At 35.8% G+C, this 18,297-nt stretch overlaps 1 protein-coding gene across 2 annotated transcripts in view; it reads left to right on the forward strand.

Annotated features, from left to right (window-relative positions):
* The window catches only part of LOC150110238 (putative phospholipid-transporting ATPase IIB), a 359,872-nt gene that overhangs the window by 112,173 nt on the left and 229,402 nt on the right, over window positions 1–18,297 (forward strand). For both annotated transcript variants that reach the window (XM_090398500.1, XM_090398506.1), the window contains exon 12: window positions 3,935–4,216. In XM_090398500.1, the coding sequence (XP_090254626.1) occupies window positions 3,935–4,216 (282 nt within the window). The remainder of the gene's footprint in view (window positions 1–3,934; window positions 4,217–18,297) is intronic.

Raw genomic sequence — 18,297 nt, forward strand, 5'->3', positions numbered from 1 at the left:
TATGTGTGTGTTGCATTATGGGATACCAACGTAACTCATGTGAAGTCGTTAGCTTCTATATACAAGTAGCCCAGTTGTGAAGTTACTTCATGTGTAAACTTTGTTTGCTTACACTTGGATAAAGGATGAAACCAAGAATATAATTTCTTGGAATCTTTAATTTATAGTATAACCAAGTGAAAAAAACTTTCAACATAGGTTGTCTTGATCAGATTTCCACTTTACAACAGTTGTAAAATAATGGGAATATAACAAAGATCTGTACTTCAGTTTTGTAGATCTGAGAATAGCTTTTCAAAATACTACAATTATATGCGGAAATGGAACATGAATGAGTAAATGTAAATCTAGCACATATCTTCAGGATTCCCAAACCAAATTGAATAACTGTTGTAATAAATATATGAAAATCAATAATAAAAAGATCAAAATGTTGAAAATAGGTAGGTAGGTAGATCGAAAACTTCAGCTCTGTTCTCAATGGGGAACCTATAGAACAAGTAACATATTTCTATTGTTTAGGCATAATTTTTAATGAAGATGGCAAATTAAATTTGGAAATAAACAATAGAATAAGCAAAACTGGTTTAGTGGGGAGCTAGTTTTAATAAAAAAATTATATGAAAAGAAATATTAGCCAAAACACTAAACTAGTAGTATACAAGACAGTGTTCAAATCACTTTTAAATGATTTCTTCTTTAAATGGATGTGAGACTTAGGGTAGAAATAAAGCATTTGATCAAAGATTAGAGTCCACAGATATGAGAGTTCTGCCAGATTAATTTGAAGGAAAATTGATAGGAGATTAGTAATAATGTAAACTTAATACTTAATATTGTAGTACTGTCATAGTTGTCTGTACACCCTTATAGTGTACGTAACAGGAAATTTGTGATGATGATGATCACTTTATGGAACTCCTCTTGACTTATTGGGACATATCATTGAAACAGAAATACTTTTTTTTTTCTCCCCATGGTGAGTAGGATTTTGCATTTCTCAAGCCCATTAACTTCACATGTGCTTAAAACACAGCATTAGTATTATTGTGTGGGGGGCAAGTAATTAGTGAAAAAGAAGGAATTTATGAATGTGTTTTTTGAAGAGCTGGACATTAAATCATTGGGGAATATAATGAATGCTGTTTCAAAGAACAGAGGTAGATCAAATGAAAGTAGAGGGAGAGAAGTTGGAGCAGTGAGTTTGGAGCTTAGTTGCATATGCATGTTGTCTAGCGACTGCTTGTGTTTTTATGTGATTAGAGGAAAAAAAAACTGAAGAGCAGTGGTGGCTAATTCATTGGAGCAGTACTCATGAAAAGCTCTATAAAAAAGACATTACAGAAGCAGAGCATTTCTGACAAAGTGGCTACAGGAAGGTGGCAATAATCTATTAAGAGATTTTCATCTTCTGGCATTTGGATATTTTTAGGGACATTTTTGGTGCACCACTAAAATATGAGAACAACATGTTAAAAATGTTCTCATATTTTTAGTTGTATCTTGTTCTTATGTTGTAGTTGTAACAAGACAAGATTATTTTCAGGCAATAGTTATTCAGGGAAAGAAGAAGATAGTATCTGTAGTATTCAACACTAAACATAACGATAGTATTTTCAAATGGCAGGTACTTTTAAATTGAATAATGCAGACATCACAATGAGATATTGGACAGTGAGACTTACTTGTGCTTATAGTCCCATAGAAGGTTCTGCTAATGAAGGAGTGGGGGAAGGTTTTAAGTGGAGTCTGAAGAGTAAACATCTGACATATTTGTCAGATGTTTACTCTTCAGACTCCACTTAACATAAGTGAATGCTAGTTTTGTCAGGATGGGCTAGTCATTGTTAATACCATCTTCCAACATAAAATTGTGCACAAATTTACATGAATAGAAAACAAAAAATATGTCTTGCTGATATTGCTGTGATGTCTTTACTCTTGTTCAGGACAAAAAAGTATACAAAAAGTTTCAAATAGGAAGTAAACAATATTTAGTTTCAACTGCAGGATAAAAGTGAATTTCATGTTGAAAAGAAAAATATGTGCAAAGTTTTAAAATGAATCAAAGTTAGAAAGTGTTCAGAGGGAAACGCTAGACTCAAATATACAAATATGTTTCAAGAAAAGTGTAGCATTTGGAAACAAGAACCAACCTTGTGAACTTATTAGTGGATTCTGCAGAAAACATTGACATGTGAAGTTTAAGGAAGATAGAAAAATCAGAACTTTTTGGTGAACTGAGGAACTTAAAGACATAGTTCTCAAAAAGAAGAAAAATTGAATGTTCCTAGCAAGTACGTCAGCATGCGATTTGAGAGAGTACAAAGAAAACTAAAAAAGCTATGTGTACAAGTGGCTAAACAAAATTCATTGGAAGAGTTGGATAAGATTATTATTATTACGGGTATCTCCATGAGTCTCCCGCGATGAGTCAGTAGACTCATCGCAGGAGACCCAAACTAGCAAAACAATATCTGTCATATCTCTTCTTGAATTCATTTACAGACGAAGAGCTCACAACTAAGTCAGGCAATGAATTCCACTCATTCACCACCCTCCAGGCAAGAATTTCCCCTGCAATGTTTTATGTAATGTTATGTAAAGTTTTATGTAATGCAATATTATGTAAGATAAATATCAGGAAGGTGGCAAAATGTTCTGGCAGCTATTTAAAATAGATTAGAAATAGAGGAATGGCTACTGAAAGGAATCAAAGATAAAGGTGACATAAAAATTGAAGGTATTCTGGATGTCTGGAGTAATTACTTTGAAAGATTGTTAAATGAAACAAGAAGTGACAGAAAACATTCAAGAAGAATGGAGTCAGAAGTACATATTAATACTCAAATATAGAAACGCTATCATAAACCTGAAATGTGGAAAGGCATATTTTACCAGAAAAGCTCAAATATGGAAGTATAAAAGTTGACTGTACATGAGTCATGGTCAGAAGGTCTAATTCCAGATGATTGGAGTGGAATCCTGATAGTGCATACTCATCTATGAAAAAAGGAAATAAAGCAGTTTGAGAACTACAGATGAATTTCTCTACTGATGTTCCAGGGAAAATTTATACAAGCATACCTGAAAAGAGGCTGAGAAAAATTTTGGAAGGGAAACTTGGAGAAGAAGAGAAGAAATTTCATCCTGACAATTCCTATTTGGCCTGGTTTCAGGCCAAACTATGTTATGTTATATAGTATCCTGTTACACCCCTTGAGGGGTACTTATAAAAAATTTGATGATTATGATAAATAATCTGGATGAAAGCATAGAGCTCTAATCATCTCATTCGGTAAGTGACTTCCCAAGTTACCATAAGATTAAGAAGGCCATGATTGTGCTTGATATTTCAAATACTAGACTCCTTCAATTATCTTGGAAATATCAAGAGTACAATCACATAAGTTTTTTCCAAATTTTTCCACGGCTTGTGTCCAGAGGTGTTAAGGTTGACCATAAGGTCTCTGGGGAGGTAAGGTGACTGAATTCATACTGGTGATCACAAATTAATTTGTGGGCCTCCAAGTTGTGAAGTGGTAGCTGTTGATGGTTTTTCTCTGTTAGTTTTTAGAGTAGTGTGGTGAAGATAATGGTAAGAACAGATGGAAATTATTAATAAAATAGATAGTGATGGCAATCAGTATGAAGATATGGGGAAACTTTGTAAACTGCTAATTGTATAGTGTACTCAACCAAATTCTTAACCTGACACATTCAAGGGAGAAAAAAAAAAAAGAAACTAAAATTATGAATTGATTTTTATTATGATTATTATTTTTTAACTAGAATAAAGAAATCAAATACATTCTATATTTGATTTCTGTATATATTCTTCTTTTGAATCTGTATTTTTTTGTATTTCAAAAATCTGTTTTTCATAGTAAAAAGAAATCCAAAGCAACTATATAACTTTACTTTTATATACTAGGTAGCAGCACATCTTTGCACTGCATATGCTCCACATCCATCTACCAGTGGATCATCTTCAGGTACAACTCCAACCAAATTGATGACTGCACCACCTAAAATGAGACGCACAGTTATAACAAGGGTTCAGGAGGCTGTTAGAGCACTTGCCCTCTGTCATAATGTAACTCCTGTCTATGAAAATGAATCCATTTTAAACGAGGGCATGTCAGAAGACTGTGATACAGAAGCTGATCAACATAGCAAAGAACTTTTTGTGTATCAAGCTTCAAGTCCTGATGAGGTACTGCATTTTTATGAGTTGCATAATGCTTGTTTATTATCATTGCTCCAGTAACATAAAAATGTTTTGCATATTCTCCCCCCTTTTTTTTGTTTATTACTTTTAGGTTTAGTTGATCATATGATTTTTTTATTCATCTTTCTTTCGTACTGTTGTGGATATACTTCATTGTATTTTGGAACCATTTACATCCATATGTGTTGGTTGTGAATGATTTACAAAAATCAAAAGTATGGAGTTTATGTACCCTGACATAAGATCATATTATTCATCACTCCAGAACAATCACAGTAAGTAGAGGAATAAAAAATCTCTCTCTAACTCCCATGACGTCCACTGAAATATACTATTGAAGCTAATAAGTTATCAAAATCCTCATCTGTTTCAGATGTACATGATACTCCTTAGAAGTCTTAGTGGCATAATTGTTTACATAAAAGCTTGTATGAACCTTTCCATACAGTTGTTACTTCTTGTGGACAATTTTAAGATTGATGAGCTGAAACAGAGCCTTTTTTTTTTTCAATAGCTTTGGCTGAAATAAGCTTTCATCAGATATCTCTGGAATGTAATCTACTACTGTTATTATTTTGACTGCAAGAAATAATGATTTTCATAACACATTTACAATGAATGCATTAGCATTATAGGAGCAATTGGTGTATATGCAGTTATTGAAACAGACATATATCTGATTTGTAGTTTTTAGATACCATAGTATGAATCATGTTATTTAAAGCAAAGTATTATTTGATCATCATCATTTTATGGCATGTACCCACAAGAGGCACACAAGATGCCATGGTGGTCCAATGCTAAGATTGTTCAATAGTTCTTATCAAGAATTTTTTTTCCCCAAATTAATGAAAAATTTAAGTAGCATCCAAATTTCATCACTTGGTTTGAGACTATCCTGCTTATTGAAGACCTGTAATTGTAGTAGATACTAACTACTTAACTAGTAATAAGTTTATCAGAGTGGACATGAAAGGGTTGTTGGAAGAGGCAAGAATGAGAAAGTGAAAATAGTAAGTATGTTACCTTAATATGATAAAAATGAATTAAGAAGAATGGCTATGATGGCAAACGGTTCAATACGTAGAAGGAATGGATGTGTGGAGTGAGTTTAAGGGAAGATTGAATTTGTATAAGAGGGATGGCCAATACTTGAATGCATTTGGTATCTGGAATCTTGAAAAACTAATGACTGGTATGAGATCTAATATGGAGAGTCACGGAAACTAAATTATAATGGGAAGAATGGTGAGAATATAAGCGTAAGAGCAACAGTGTTATGTATTGGTGTTAATGATGGGAATGGGCATTATCATGGAAATGATTACAAAGGGAGAATGATTTCAACTTCGTGTTCGTCCACTTTGGATCCATCAAACACGTGCAAAAATGTCTACATGTATAAGGCACTAGAGAAAGAGAGCGAGAGCTGCAAGTTGTCCAGGCATTTTGTATACTCTTGTCTTCCAAATGCAAACAAGAGTATATAAAAGAATGTGCAGGCAGATTATTATGTCAGTTCCTGAATGCTATGAGTATCAGAAACAACTGGGTAGAGCTTATTGCCTTTGTCAGTATGTTGGGGACCTCAGATTGTAGACTTCAGTGAGACCTGGCTATAAGAATCAGACATACTAAACAGTATCGATTGTTAAAGGGTGCAGTATTTTTAGGAAAGATAGACAGGATAGTAGGAGGAGGGCACATGCTGCTAATCATATTGCATGACTTGAATCCACTTAAAGTTGAGACCTATGATTGTAGTACTAGTAAGAGTATTTCATGTGCCAGTGAGTTTGAAGCCACCATCTAGTGCGAGGTAGAATCTAACAAGATCAAGTACATAATGGGTGTTTTTACAGACCTGGTGGATCGGTTGCTACTGATGAAGAAATGCATCACCAGATAGATGATGAGCATGAAAAGTGTAATCAATGAAAAACTTAAATTATCTAAACACTGATTGGGTGGAAGGAAAATCTCATAAAAAGAATGAAACTGAATTTGTTGAGCTGGTGCTAGAAAAATCACTCAAGCAGCACATGACAGAGACAAGGAATTCAAGGTCAGTGTTAGATTTGATTATAGTGTCAGAGGGCATTTCAATTAGAGATATACAAGGGTGGTCTGAAAAGTTCTAGGCCTCTACCACCATAGATGGCAACACTATCGGCAAGAGTTTTTTTTTTTCTAAGTTGGTACAGCTGGATTAAGCATTCACGGGAAATTGTAAGTCATTCTATCAAGTAGTTTGTTTTATACAGCTGTCTGAAGCAAAAGTGTTGTCTGTATCCCTTTAAATGAATAAAATTGAGTATCGTGCAGTTATAAAATTCTTTGTAAAAGAAGGTTTAATGCCAAAAGAAATTAATTGAAGTTCATAAAAGTTTATGGGCACTCTTCTCCTTTATTTCGACAATTAAGAAATGGGCTGTCAAGTTTAAACATGGCCATACTAGCCTTGAAGATGATCCATGTGAAGGACGTCCAAAAAGTGTAACAACACCAGAAATCATTGATCAAGTGCATGATATGGTATTGGATGACCTGCAAGTCAAAATGCGTAAATTGCTGGGACTATAGGCATTTCAAAAGAACATGTAGGATATATTTTGCATGAAGAATTGCAAATGAAAAAGCTTTGTGCAAGATGGGGTGCTGCGCTTGCTCACAGCAGATCAAAAACGCACTCGCATGAAAATCTCTGAACAGTGCTTGGAGCATTTTAACAAGAATAAAACTGATTTTGTGCATTGATTTATTATTACTATGGATGAGACTTGGATTCATCATTACACACCAGAATCCAAACAGCAGTCAAAACAGCAGACAGAAGCCGGTTCAGTGCCAAAGAAGACAAAGTCAGTTCCATCAGCAGGAAATATCATGGCATCGGTGTTTTGGGATGCTAAAGACATTTTGTTTGTTAATTATCTTGAAAAGGTTAAAACAATAACCGGGGAATATTATTCTGATCTTTTAACCAGACTAGATGAAAAAATTCATGAGAAAAGACCTGGTTTGCAGAAGAAAAAAATCATCTTTCATCAGGACAATGCACCTACCCACAAAGGTGTTTTGGCAATGGGAAAATTAAGGAATCTGCATTATGAATTGTTGGAACATCTACCCTATTCCCCAGATTTTTGCTCCCTCTGATTTCTATCTCTTCCCAAAACTAACACTTTTCCTCACTGGTCAGTGTTTTTCTTCGAATCAAGAGATGATTGCAGTTGTAGAGGCTATATATTGTAGATCTTACTGAGAACCACTACAGGGACTGAATAATGGTGCTGGAGCATCGCTGGAATAAATGTATTAGTCTTAAGGGAGATTATGTTGAAAAATAAAAATAATTTTGAAATTATAAATTTGTTTTTTCATTGTTAGACCAAGAACTTTTCAGACAACCCTCATAACTATTCTGCAGCCAGTTGGGGACAGTGATTATGCGGTACTCACTTGGGAAGTGGGTAATTTTATGAATATTCCACTCAGAAAAGGTTATATGCTGAACTACAAAGCAGGAAATTGTGACCAACTGAGGAGTATACTGAGTTCAGTGCAATGGTATTGATTGCTGGATGGGAAGAATATTGACAGTACATGGGTAGCATTTAAAAACTACTTAAATGATGAAATATCAGAATGTGTCCCGAGCGTTCGAAGAATAAATAGGGTAGGAGTCAAATGGATGTGTAACCTTATTAAGCAAGAGATGTGTAAGAAAAGGAAGATGTGTAAGGAATACTGTGTGCATAAGGATGATATTCATTATGAAAATTATAAGGAGTAGACCAAAAGAGTCACAACTATCATACAGAAAATTAAGTCTGAGTACAAAAAGAAACTGCTTCTGCAAGCTAAAGACAACCCACAAGAATTCTATCAATATGCTGCAAGTAAAAGAAAAAATGAATATGAAAGAATAACTATTTTAAATTCTTCTGAAAAAGAATTCAGCAATAGGGGCTGATGGGATATCAGCACTGGTGCTAAAAGAGTGTTCAACTGAACTAGGTATTCCTTTAACCAGGCTATATAATTTGAGTCACAGAACAAGATAAATTCCACAGGAGTGTGAAAGAACGTATGTTAATCACATTGCACAAGGGTGGTGTGCAAAGACCAATGTATCCGATTATCTACCAATCATCACAGGGGTCGTGGTGAAGATTTTGAAAAAAATTAGTTAGGGCTCACATTCAGAAATAGATTGACAGTGAATCTACTTTGCAATGAGCAGAGTGGGATTACTAAGAGAAACTAATGTTTTAGCAACTTCCTCACATTCTATAATAATGTTACCATTGAACTAGACAAGGAGAATGAATATATCATGATACGTTTGGATTTTACTAAAGCTTTTGACAAAATACAGCATGGAAGACTGTTGCATAAATTGGAGAATATGGGTTGGATTAGAAAATATTAGCATGAATATGAGGATGCATGACTAACATATCAAAAAGTGATACACTGGAAGGATGTCAGTCTGCAAGATTTAAGATAACCAGTGGTATAGCACAAGGATTGATCATTAATCCACTGTTATTCAATCTGTACATTAATGACATTGGGAAGGATTTCACAGGTGATATGCAGCTATTTGCTGATGATGCAAAGATATGTAGGATAATCAGGAATGTTGCTGATATGCAGTAACTGCAGAATGATTTGAATAGGCTGGAATTGTGGGCGTGGGAAAATGGATGTCAGTTCAATGTTAGTAAATGTAAAGTTATGCACTGTCATGATTAGATATCCAATATTGTATTATAATGGGGATTATGCCAGAAGAAACTGATCAGGCTAGGAACTTGGTGTGTTAGTAGATAGGAAGTTGAAGTTCAGGGACCATGTAGCAAAAATTGTAAATACTATTCAAAAGCTTCATAGGGAAGAATTTATGGAGACAAAAACACACGTGTTGGAATAATTACTTTACTTATAATGAAGAAAATAATATTTGACATTTTGATCCCCTGTATTGAGGTCATTACCAGGAAAACATGCATATGTCCATGACACTACACCAAAGTAAGATGAATCTAAATGTTTTGTTAATCGTTTACCCTAGCCTCATTTCTGGTGAAAAAAAAAAAAAAAAATTAATCAGATAAATATTACTAAACAAAATCATACAAAATCAAAAATTAATTCACAAAATAAAGTTAACTTTTCATACATATCAGTATAATAATATTCCAATAATAAAAAATAAATAAAAAGTTTTATATCAGAACTACATTATGCAATTTCTAAAGTCCTCTCATATTAAGGTTTTCTTTTGTTGGATTTTCTGTATGCTATATGGATTGAAGATGGGTCCTCCAGATTCTTGGAATTATTGATCCATCATTCTCGTTTAAATTTAGATAATGTTTCAGCATTTTACAGGCTTCTCTGAAATTGGGATGGTGTGCCTTGTTTTCCCCATCTAAGGTAGGTTGCAGGTGCACTAAATTTTGTAAACCCCTAGGTGGGCATGCTATGGAAGAGGGGCTTTGGATGAACTGAGTAAATTTCTTAATTTTGCAGGAGGTGAGAAGGTTGCCTTAATATTGTATTCCTGTAGTGTTCTGTTTTTTTCTAATATCCCCCTAATGTATGGTATGGCTATTGGCATTGTAATCTTTTTGCTTTTAATGGTATTTTTGTGAAGGATCTTTTGAACTGTCTTTTTATTATAGTCATTTTTTACAAACGTTTGGCTAATAGTTTCATATTCTTTGTTCAGTGCCTGCTCAATGGAGCAAGTAGTTAGGGCTCTGTGTTTAAGGGTGCTGATGGCCCCTAGTTTTTGTGTTGGATGGTAGTATGAATTTTTATGTATGTATTGACCTGTGTATGGGTTTGCAGTAGATTGTGAAGGAGAGGTAGCCTGGGGGAAAACATTTGACAAGTGTGTCTCGAAAAGGAAGAGAGTTATTGTTTTCAATCTCAGTGGTGAATTGGTTTGTTGAGGTGGCTTAGAAATGCATTTAATTTTTTGCAGCCATGGGACCAAATGGCAAAAATATCATCAACATGTCTGAACCAGACTTTGGGCTTTAGACTTGCTGAATCTAGAGCTGATTGCTTGAAGTCTTTGATGTTGTGGTGAAGCCATGGATGTGCCCTTTTTTTTTTATCAGTAAAAATTAATTATTTTGCCACACGAAATACAATACCTTGATTGAGGTACGTGGCCAAAGAGGGCTGTGAAATTGGACAGAAATATGTTCTGTATGAGAAGAATTGTATCATGGATTGGATTCGGACATTAGTGAAAAGGGCAGTTATATCAAAGCTGACTAATGAACCTTTAGTCATTAGTCAGCTTTGAGTGTGATTTTCTAATTTTATTTATGAAGTGTTGTGTATTTTTTATGTAGGAGGAGGAATGAGAAAATATCATCAACATATCTGAGCCAGAATTTAAGCTTGTTGAATCTAGAGCTCGTTGCTCAAAGTCTTCCATGTAAAAGTTAGCTATATGGGGAGGAAAGTGGTGAGCCCATAGCTGCACCTTCTTTTTGTAGGTAAAAATTATTTTGCTGCACAAAATACCTGGAGGAGCAAAGTATGTGGGCAGAGAGGGTCGTGATATTGGCAGAAATATGTTGTGCATAAGAAGAAGAATAGTATCATTGATTGGAACATTACTGAAAAGGGCAGTTATGTCAAAGCTGACTAATAAATCTGCATGTAGTCTTTGTGTTTGGATATCCTGATATTAGCTGTCCTGCCTGTTTGGTCATAGTAGGGCAGTTTACAACTGCAAGGGACCTGGTATACTCCAGGTAGGTCTAGGGGAAATGGCTGGTCTTTGGTGGAGTGGATAAAGGATGCCAATTTCTTATATGGTTTGTAAGTGGTAGTCAGGTCATATTTTTTGAGGATTTTTGTTAGCTTTTCAGAGACGTGCCCGGATATAAGGAATGGTGATAGATTTAGTGTAATCTCTGTTATGAAAGGGGGGGTTGTGGTTAACTGGTTTTAATATTTTCTGGATTTTTTGGGGGTTGTAGCCATTGGCTAAGAAGGCATTAAGGATATGGTTAAGTTCAGTAGTAAGGACATGTTATCAACAGATTAATTTAGCCCTGTTATATAGGGTTTTTATAATCCCATATTGTTGTGGGGGGTGATCACACCCCCCACACACACGCATGAGTGTGGGGGGGGATCTCACACAGGTGATCTACCTGTATGAGTTGGTTTTCTGTAAACAGTTTTCTGTAAAGCTTAACTGTGTAGTCAGTTTGGTTGAGAACCACAGTGACATTTCCCTTATCCACTTTGGTGACTATCTGGTGATGGATCCACTTCATTTATATTTGGATCCATTACCAAATATATTTCACATATATTTGGTAATGGATCCGCTTTGCCTTAGCATCGAAATAATAATTTTGGTGTTAATGCGAAGTTGTGGCCACGTGCGAGTGCACCAAGTGCTTCAGGGTAAGGGAAGACAGATTAATTATCATGTTGAGCAGTATTTGAGGTTCGAGGCAGATGTCTTTTTTAGACTTTCAAATTTTTTAATGTGCCGACATCGTATTTTAATAAATTCTTTCTCTGCTGAAACGCTAGAGATGTCTGAGAGGATCGTCCAAAGGTCATCTTTCAGAATAGCGGCAAGCTCTTCCTGTAACGAATATCCTCATTGGTGTTGGCCAAGAGAATTTGAGTGGCAGCAATCTGTTCATGTAGTAGAGTGAAGCTAGTGCGGCTATAAATGTGGAGAGCCTTCGGTGACATGAGGCAGTGTTTTAATTTTACACAGTTCCAGATCAACTTATTATCCTGGAATTAATATTTGAATATATGTTGTCATTTCCTGAAAAATTAAAATTTGAAGTCGTTATAACCAACATAGTTTCAGTGAATAGTTTCTAGTGAATAGTTTTTTAAAAAGAGAACTGGAAAAAGATGGACTTGGCAATCTCCAAATGGAGAGACAAGAAATGAAATTGATTTCATCCTAACAGATTGAAAAAGAATAATAAAAAATGTCAAAGTCATTGGGAAAACTTACTGCGACATTCATTCAGACCACCGTCCAATAAGAGAGCCATTCTCAAAATACATAAAAAAAAATGAAGAACGCATACGAGCACAGTCCAACCATAAAAAATGCTCAAAACAGATAAACCTAGATGAATTTAGAAAAAAAGGTGGAAGAAACCGTCTGGAAATTAAAAAATGATATCGATGAAGATTTAACAAACTTTAACAATAAATTAATGAACTGCAAAGGAAGAACCTCGTATGAACTTCCTCCTAAGACCAGGAAACGCCTATCAGCAAGAACAATAGAACTATTGAAGAAAAGAAGAATACTGAAAGATACAGGAAAAGATCATCTAGAATATAAAATTATTTGTAAACAACTGAGGCAGAATATCAAATACGACTATAACATATATAGAATAACAAAATTGGCAGAAGCAGCTAGGCTCCGCAGTAGCCTAAAAAACGTAGAAAAAGAAATAAATCTAAAGCAACCACTACCATCAGCCTTCATAGACAATCAAGGAAACAGACACACAAACAGAGATGAAATGGAAAAAATAGTAAAATCGTTTTATGAGAACCTTTACTCAGCTAAACAAGTAATCACAGCTCCAGTACCAGACGAAAATTTGGAAAATCTGGAAATACCATCTGTCCTACCTGAAGAAATAAAAATGGCTATCCACCATATGAAAAATGACCGATCACCAGGAATTGACGGTATAAAATCTGATGAATTAAAAATGGGTGGACAAATACTCTTTAAAGCTCTAGCAGAAAGGTTTACCCGATATATATATATACAATTAAGGAAAGTACCTACTGAATGGAAAACATCAAAGACCATAATTCTGCATAAAAAAAGGTAATAAAGAAGACATCAGTAACTACCTATCTGTCTATTAGCGCACACACACACAAAAAATATTCGCCAGAATCATCCTAAACCGAATACAAACCTCCATCAATGAAAATAGCTGCAAAGAATAGGCTGGTTTCAAAAAAGGCTTTTCAACAATAGATCACATTCAAACTATTACTCAGCTAACAGAAAGATGCAGAGAATACCAGATCCACTTTGTCTTCTTTTTATAGATTTTAAAAAGGCATTTGACACTGTGGACAGACTTATGTGTTCGTCGAACATGTTGTTTATTTTTTTACGGTATATATTAGAACACAGAAACTAAGTAAATAATTAATTTATTAACTTATTGCTGATATTTCGCTGGCATTATAACCAGCATCTTCAGAGCACAAAAACATAGTTTGTTACACTACGCGAGACTAACAACATGGTGTAATCAGCAGACTGGTTAAACAAAATTGTAGCAGCAACACAAAGACTAGGCTTGATTTTTTGGCACCCTCTATCTGAAAAAAAAAAAAAAAAAAAAAAACATACTTGTTTTTTCTTAGGATGACTGTCTCCCAGTTCTTAGGCAAGTTAATACAGCCATATTTGTTGAGATTTGGAGTGTGTTTCAGGGCTTCTGTCGCCTCTAAGAACAATCTCTCTGACTTATAAGAGTTTCTGTGTAGTACTTTTGTGTTTTTCCAGTTGATCCTGTGTGCAGGGTTATCCAGAGCATGGTCTGCTAGGCCCGACTTGCCATAATGATAATTCCAGATGTATCTTTTGTGTTTGTTGATGCGGATGTTCACAGTTCTTCCTGTTTGACCGTAGTAGGCTTGATTACAAGCAGGGTACTTGGTAGACTCCTGGATGTGATAAAGGGGGAATGCTGTCCTTGGGTGAGTGGATAACGGTAGCTAATTTGCTACATGGTCTGAATGTAGTGCGTAGTTTATGTTTATTGAGAATTCTTGAAATCTTTTCGGATGTGCCTTTGATGTATGGGATGGTGATTGTTTTGTTGTAGTTCTCTGTGGTGGATGGTGGGAGAGGTTTCTTAGGAGTGTTTAGTATTTTGTTTATCTTGTGTTGATTATGGCCATTGGCCAAGAAGGTGTGGCATAAGTGAGCCAGTTCAGCAGCAAGAGCATTGTCATTGGAACAGATTGCTCTCGCTCTATGGGCTGAATTTTTGACAAAGGAGGGAGAATTATTTGTGAGAGTGGCTAGTAGCTTTGCTAAATGTCTAGCCAATTTGTATGTGGGACTATTTATACTGTCCACAATTGGGCATAGGGGTGTGCCTTGTTTGTGAATTTTTGGTGCTCCATAGATCCTAGGTGTTTGAACATGGAAGGGCTTGAGTTTGTTTACTGTGTCTTTGGGCCAGGAGGTGACTTTTTTTCAATAATTTTCATGCCTTATTCTTTTGTGTGTTGGTGGGATTGTGATCTATAATTTTGTATGTTGACTGATCTTGTAATAGTGTGTGCATTTTGTTATCATATTCTGTTGTGTCCATCACTACGGTTGCATTTCCTTTGTCTGCTTTTGTTATGATAATCTGGTTGTTGTTCTGTAGCTCTTTTATAGCAATGAATTCTTTATGTGGGATGTTATTTTTGGGAGGCTTGGACTTGATTAAGATGTTGGCCACATCTAAACGTATGTTGTTAGCTATTGTTGGAGGCAGGTCGTATATTCCTCGTTCGATCGACGCCATTATTTTGGCTTTTGGAACTTGTTTGGGAGTGACGGCAAAATTGTGCCCTCGACTTAAAGCACTAGTGGCTTCTTTGCTTAAAGTGAGCGACGATAGATTCACGACGACGAGGTCTTGTTGTAATTGTGGTCATTGTCTTGTGTTCCGTTGTTGGAGATTTTCAAACTTATTTTGGTGCCGGTTTTTGTTAATAAATTAATTAATAAGTTACTAAATTAATTATTTACTTAGTTTCTGTGTTCTAATATATACTGAAAAAAATAAACAACATGTTCGACGAACACATAAGTCTGTCCACACGTCTAAGGATTCTTCACGGAGATGATATCGTACATAAGACACGACAATATGGTAAGTGGAAGTTAAAATTGGCGCACCAACTGAACAGGTTAGTCTTCTTAAAGAGGTGCCGAGACACCAATTTAATACCGAACTGTTTTAAAATCAAAAACAAGTTCCACTCGCCCAAAGCCCAACGTATCTATAAACGAGCGAGTGTAGCGCTATTACGTGAACAGATTAACGCCACTCGTCTGGAACTAACAAAATCAAATTCAACCTTCAACATGCTACATGAATCACTTTATAATATTCTAAATACGGAACTTTGGGAGATCCTAGATAACATCACCGACGTAACGGCTAAAAAAGAATTCGACAGAGTCAAAAACCAGCACCAAAATAAGTTTGAAAATCTCCAACAATGGAACACAAGACAATGACCGCAATTACAACAAGACCTCGTCGTCGTGAATCTATCGTCGCTCACTTTAAGCAAAGAAGCCACTAGTGCTTTAAGTCGAGGGCACAATTTTGCCGTGACTCCCAAACAAGTTCCAAAAGCCGAAATAATGGCGTCCATCGAACGAGGAATATACGACCTGCCTCCAACAATAGCTAACAACATACGTTTAGATGTGGCCAACATCTTAATCAAGTCCAAGCCTCCCAAAAATAACATCCCACATAAAGAATTCATTGCTATAAAAGAGCTACAGAACAACAACCAGATTATCATAACAAAAGCAGACCAAGGAAATGCAACCGTAGTGATGGACACAACAGAATATGATAACAAAATGCACACACTATTACAAGATCAGTCAACATACAAAATTATAGATCGCAATCCCACCAACACACAAAAGAATAAGGCATGAAAATTATTGAAAAAGTCACCTCCTGGCCCAAAGACACAGTAAACAAACTCAAGCCCTTCCATGTTCAAACACCTAGGATCTATGGAGCACCAAAAATTCACAAACAAGGCACACCCTTACGCTCAATTGTGGACAGTATAAATACTCCCACATACAAATTGGCTAGACATTTAGCGAAGCTACTAGCCACTCTCACAAACAATTCTCCCTCCTTTGTCAAAAATTCGGCCCACCTAAAAAGCATCTTACAACACCTGACCCTAAAAAGCTCAGACTTAATAGTAAGCTTTGATATCACCTCGCTATACACAAATGTACCACTTACAGAAACCCTCAATCTACTGAAGTCCCACTTCCCCCCTGATATATTTGAACTATTCAAATTCACAATACATGCAGGATATTTCACATGGAAAGGGAAAATATACAAACAAATAGATGGGACAGCCATGGGCTCCCCCCCCCCTCCCCTTGCCAACTTTTACATAGAACACCTGGAAAAACTAGCAATCAATACAGCCACTCTGAAACCAACATTTTGGCTACGCTATGTTGACGATGTACTGGCTATTTGGCCACGTGGCCCAGAGACATTGGAAACATTTTTAGCGCATTTAAATAGCCAACATCCAAAAATCCACTTTACTATGGAACTGGAAGCTAATAACTGTCTGCCCTTCCTGGATACACTTATCACACATCTTCCAGATGGTTCCTTATCATTTTCAGTTTTTAGAAAACCCACACATACAGGGAGATACTTACACAAACAATCACACCATCATCCTTCTCAACAATATGGCATTTTAAAAACACTCGCCCATAGAGCGAGAGCAATCTGTTCCAATGATAATGCTCTTGCTGCTGAACTGGCTCACTTACGCCACACCTTCTTGGCCAATGGCTATAATCAACACAAGATAAACAAAATACTAAATGCTCCTAAGAAACCCCCTCCCACCATCCACCACAGAGAACTACAACAAAACAATCACCATCCCATACATCAAAGGCACATCCGAAAAGATTTCAAGAATTCTCAATAAACATAAACTATGCACTACATTCAGACCATGTAGCAAATTAGCTACCCTTATCCGCTCACCCAAGGACAGCATTCCCCCTTTATCACATCCAGGAGTCTACCAAGTACCCTGCTCATGTAATCAAGCCTACTACGGTCAAACAGGAAGAGCTGTGAACATCCGCATCAACAAACACAAAAGATACATCCGGAATTATCATTATGGCAAGTCGGGCCTAGCAGACCATGCTCTGGATAACCCTGCACACAGGATCAACTGGAAAAACACAAAAGTACTACACAGAAACTCTTATAAGTCAGAGAGATTGTTCTTAGAAGTGACAGAAGCACTGAAACACACTCCAAATCTCAACAAATATGGCTGTATTAACTTGTCTAAGATCTGGGAGACAGTCATCCTAAGAAAAAACCAATATGCCTTTTTTTTTTTCCCCCCCAGATAGAGGGCACCAAAAAATCACGACTTTAGTCTCTGTGTTACTGCTACAATTTTGTTTAACCAGTCTGCTGATTACACCATGTTGTCATAGTCTCGTGTATTGTAACAAACTGTGTTTTTGTGCTCTGAAGATGCTGGTTATAACACCAGCGAAATATCTGCAATAAGTTAATAAATTAATTATTTACTTAGTTTCTGTGTTCTAATATATACCGTAAAAAAAAATAAACAACAGGCATTTGACACTGTTGAGCATAATGCAGTATTCCAAGCTTTAATAGAACAAGGCGTGGAAAAAGCATACATCCAACTCATAAAAGATATCTGCAAAGAAAGCACAACAAATATTACCCTTTTCATTCACCCGATTAAAATTAACTTAAGTAGAGGAGTACGTCAGGGTGATGTCTTATCACCTAATCTCTTCACATCTACTCTGGACAGCATCATTCGAAAAACTGACATGAAAAATGGAATAAACATTGATGGTGAAATGCTAAATATCCTTTTATTTGCCGACGATGTGGTATTAATATCTCACTCCCCCTGAACTATTAGAATCAATGTTGAATAACATAAGCCAAAACTGCCAAAAAATTGGATTGGAAATACACCCTGACAAAACAAGATGGATGAAAAACAAATACTGTAAAGATCATACAATCACTCTAGAATCCCATACCATCAAAAAAGTTGAAGAATACATCTACCTCTGCCAGTCCATAAAAATGAATAATGATATATCAAATGAAATAGCAAGGAGAAAAAGAGCTGCTTGGATAGCCTTCAACAAAATAAAATCAACAATTACCAACCAAATCATAGATATAAACATAAGA

Source organism: Typopeltis vanoorti, chromosome 1 (assembly GCF_054136105.1).
Source record: "Typopeltis vanoorti isolate ZY-2024b chromosome 1, IOZ_Tvanoo_1.0, whole genome shotgun sequence".
Lineage (NCBI taxonomy): Eukaryota > Metazoa > Arthropoda > Arachnida > Uropygi > Thelyphonidae > Typopeltis > Typopeltis vanoorti.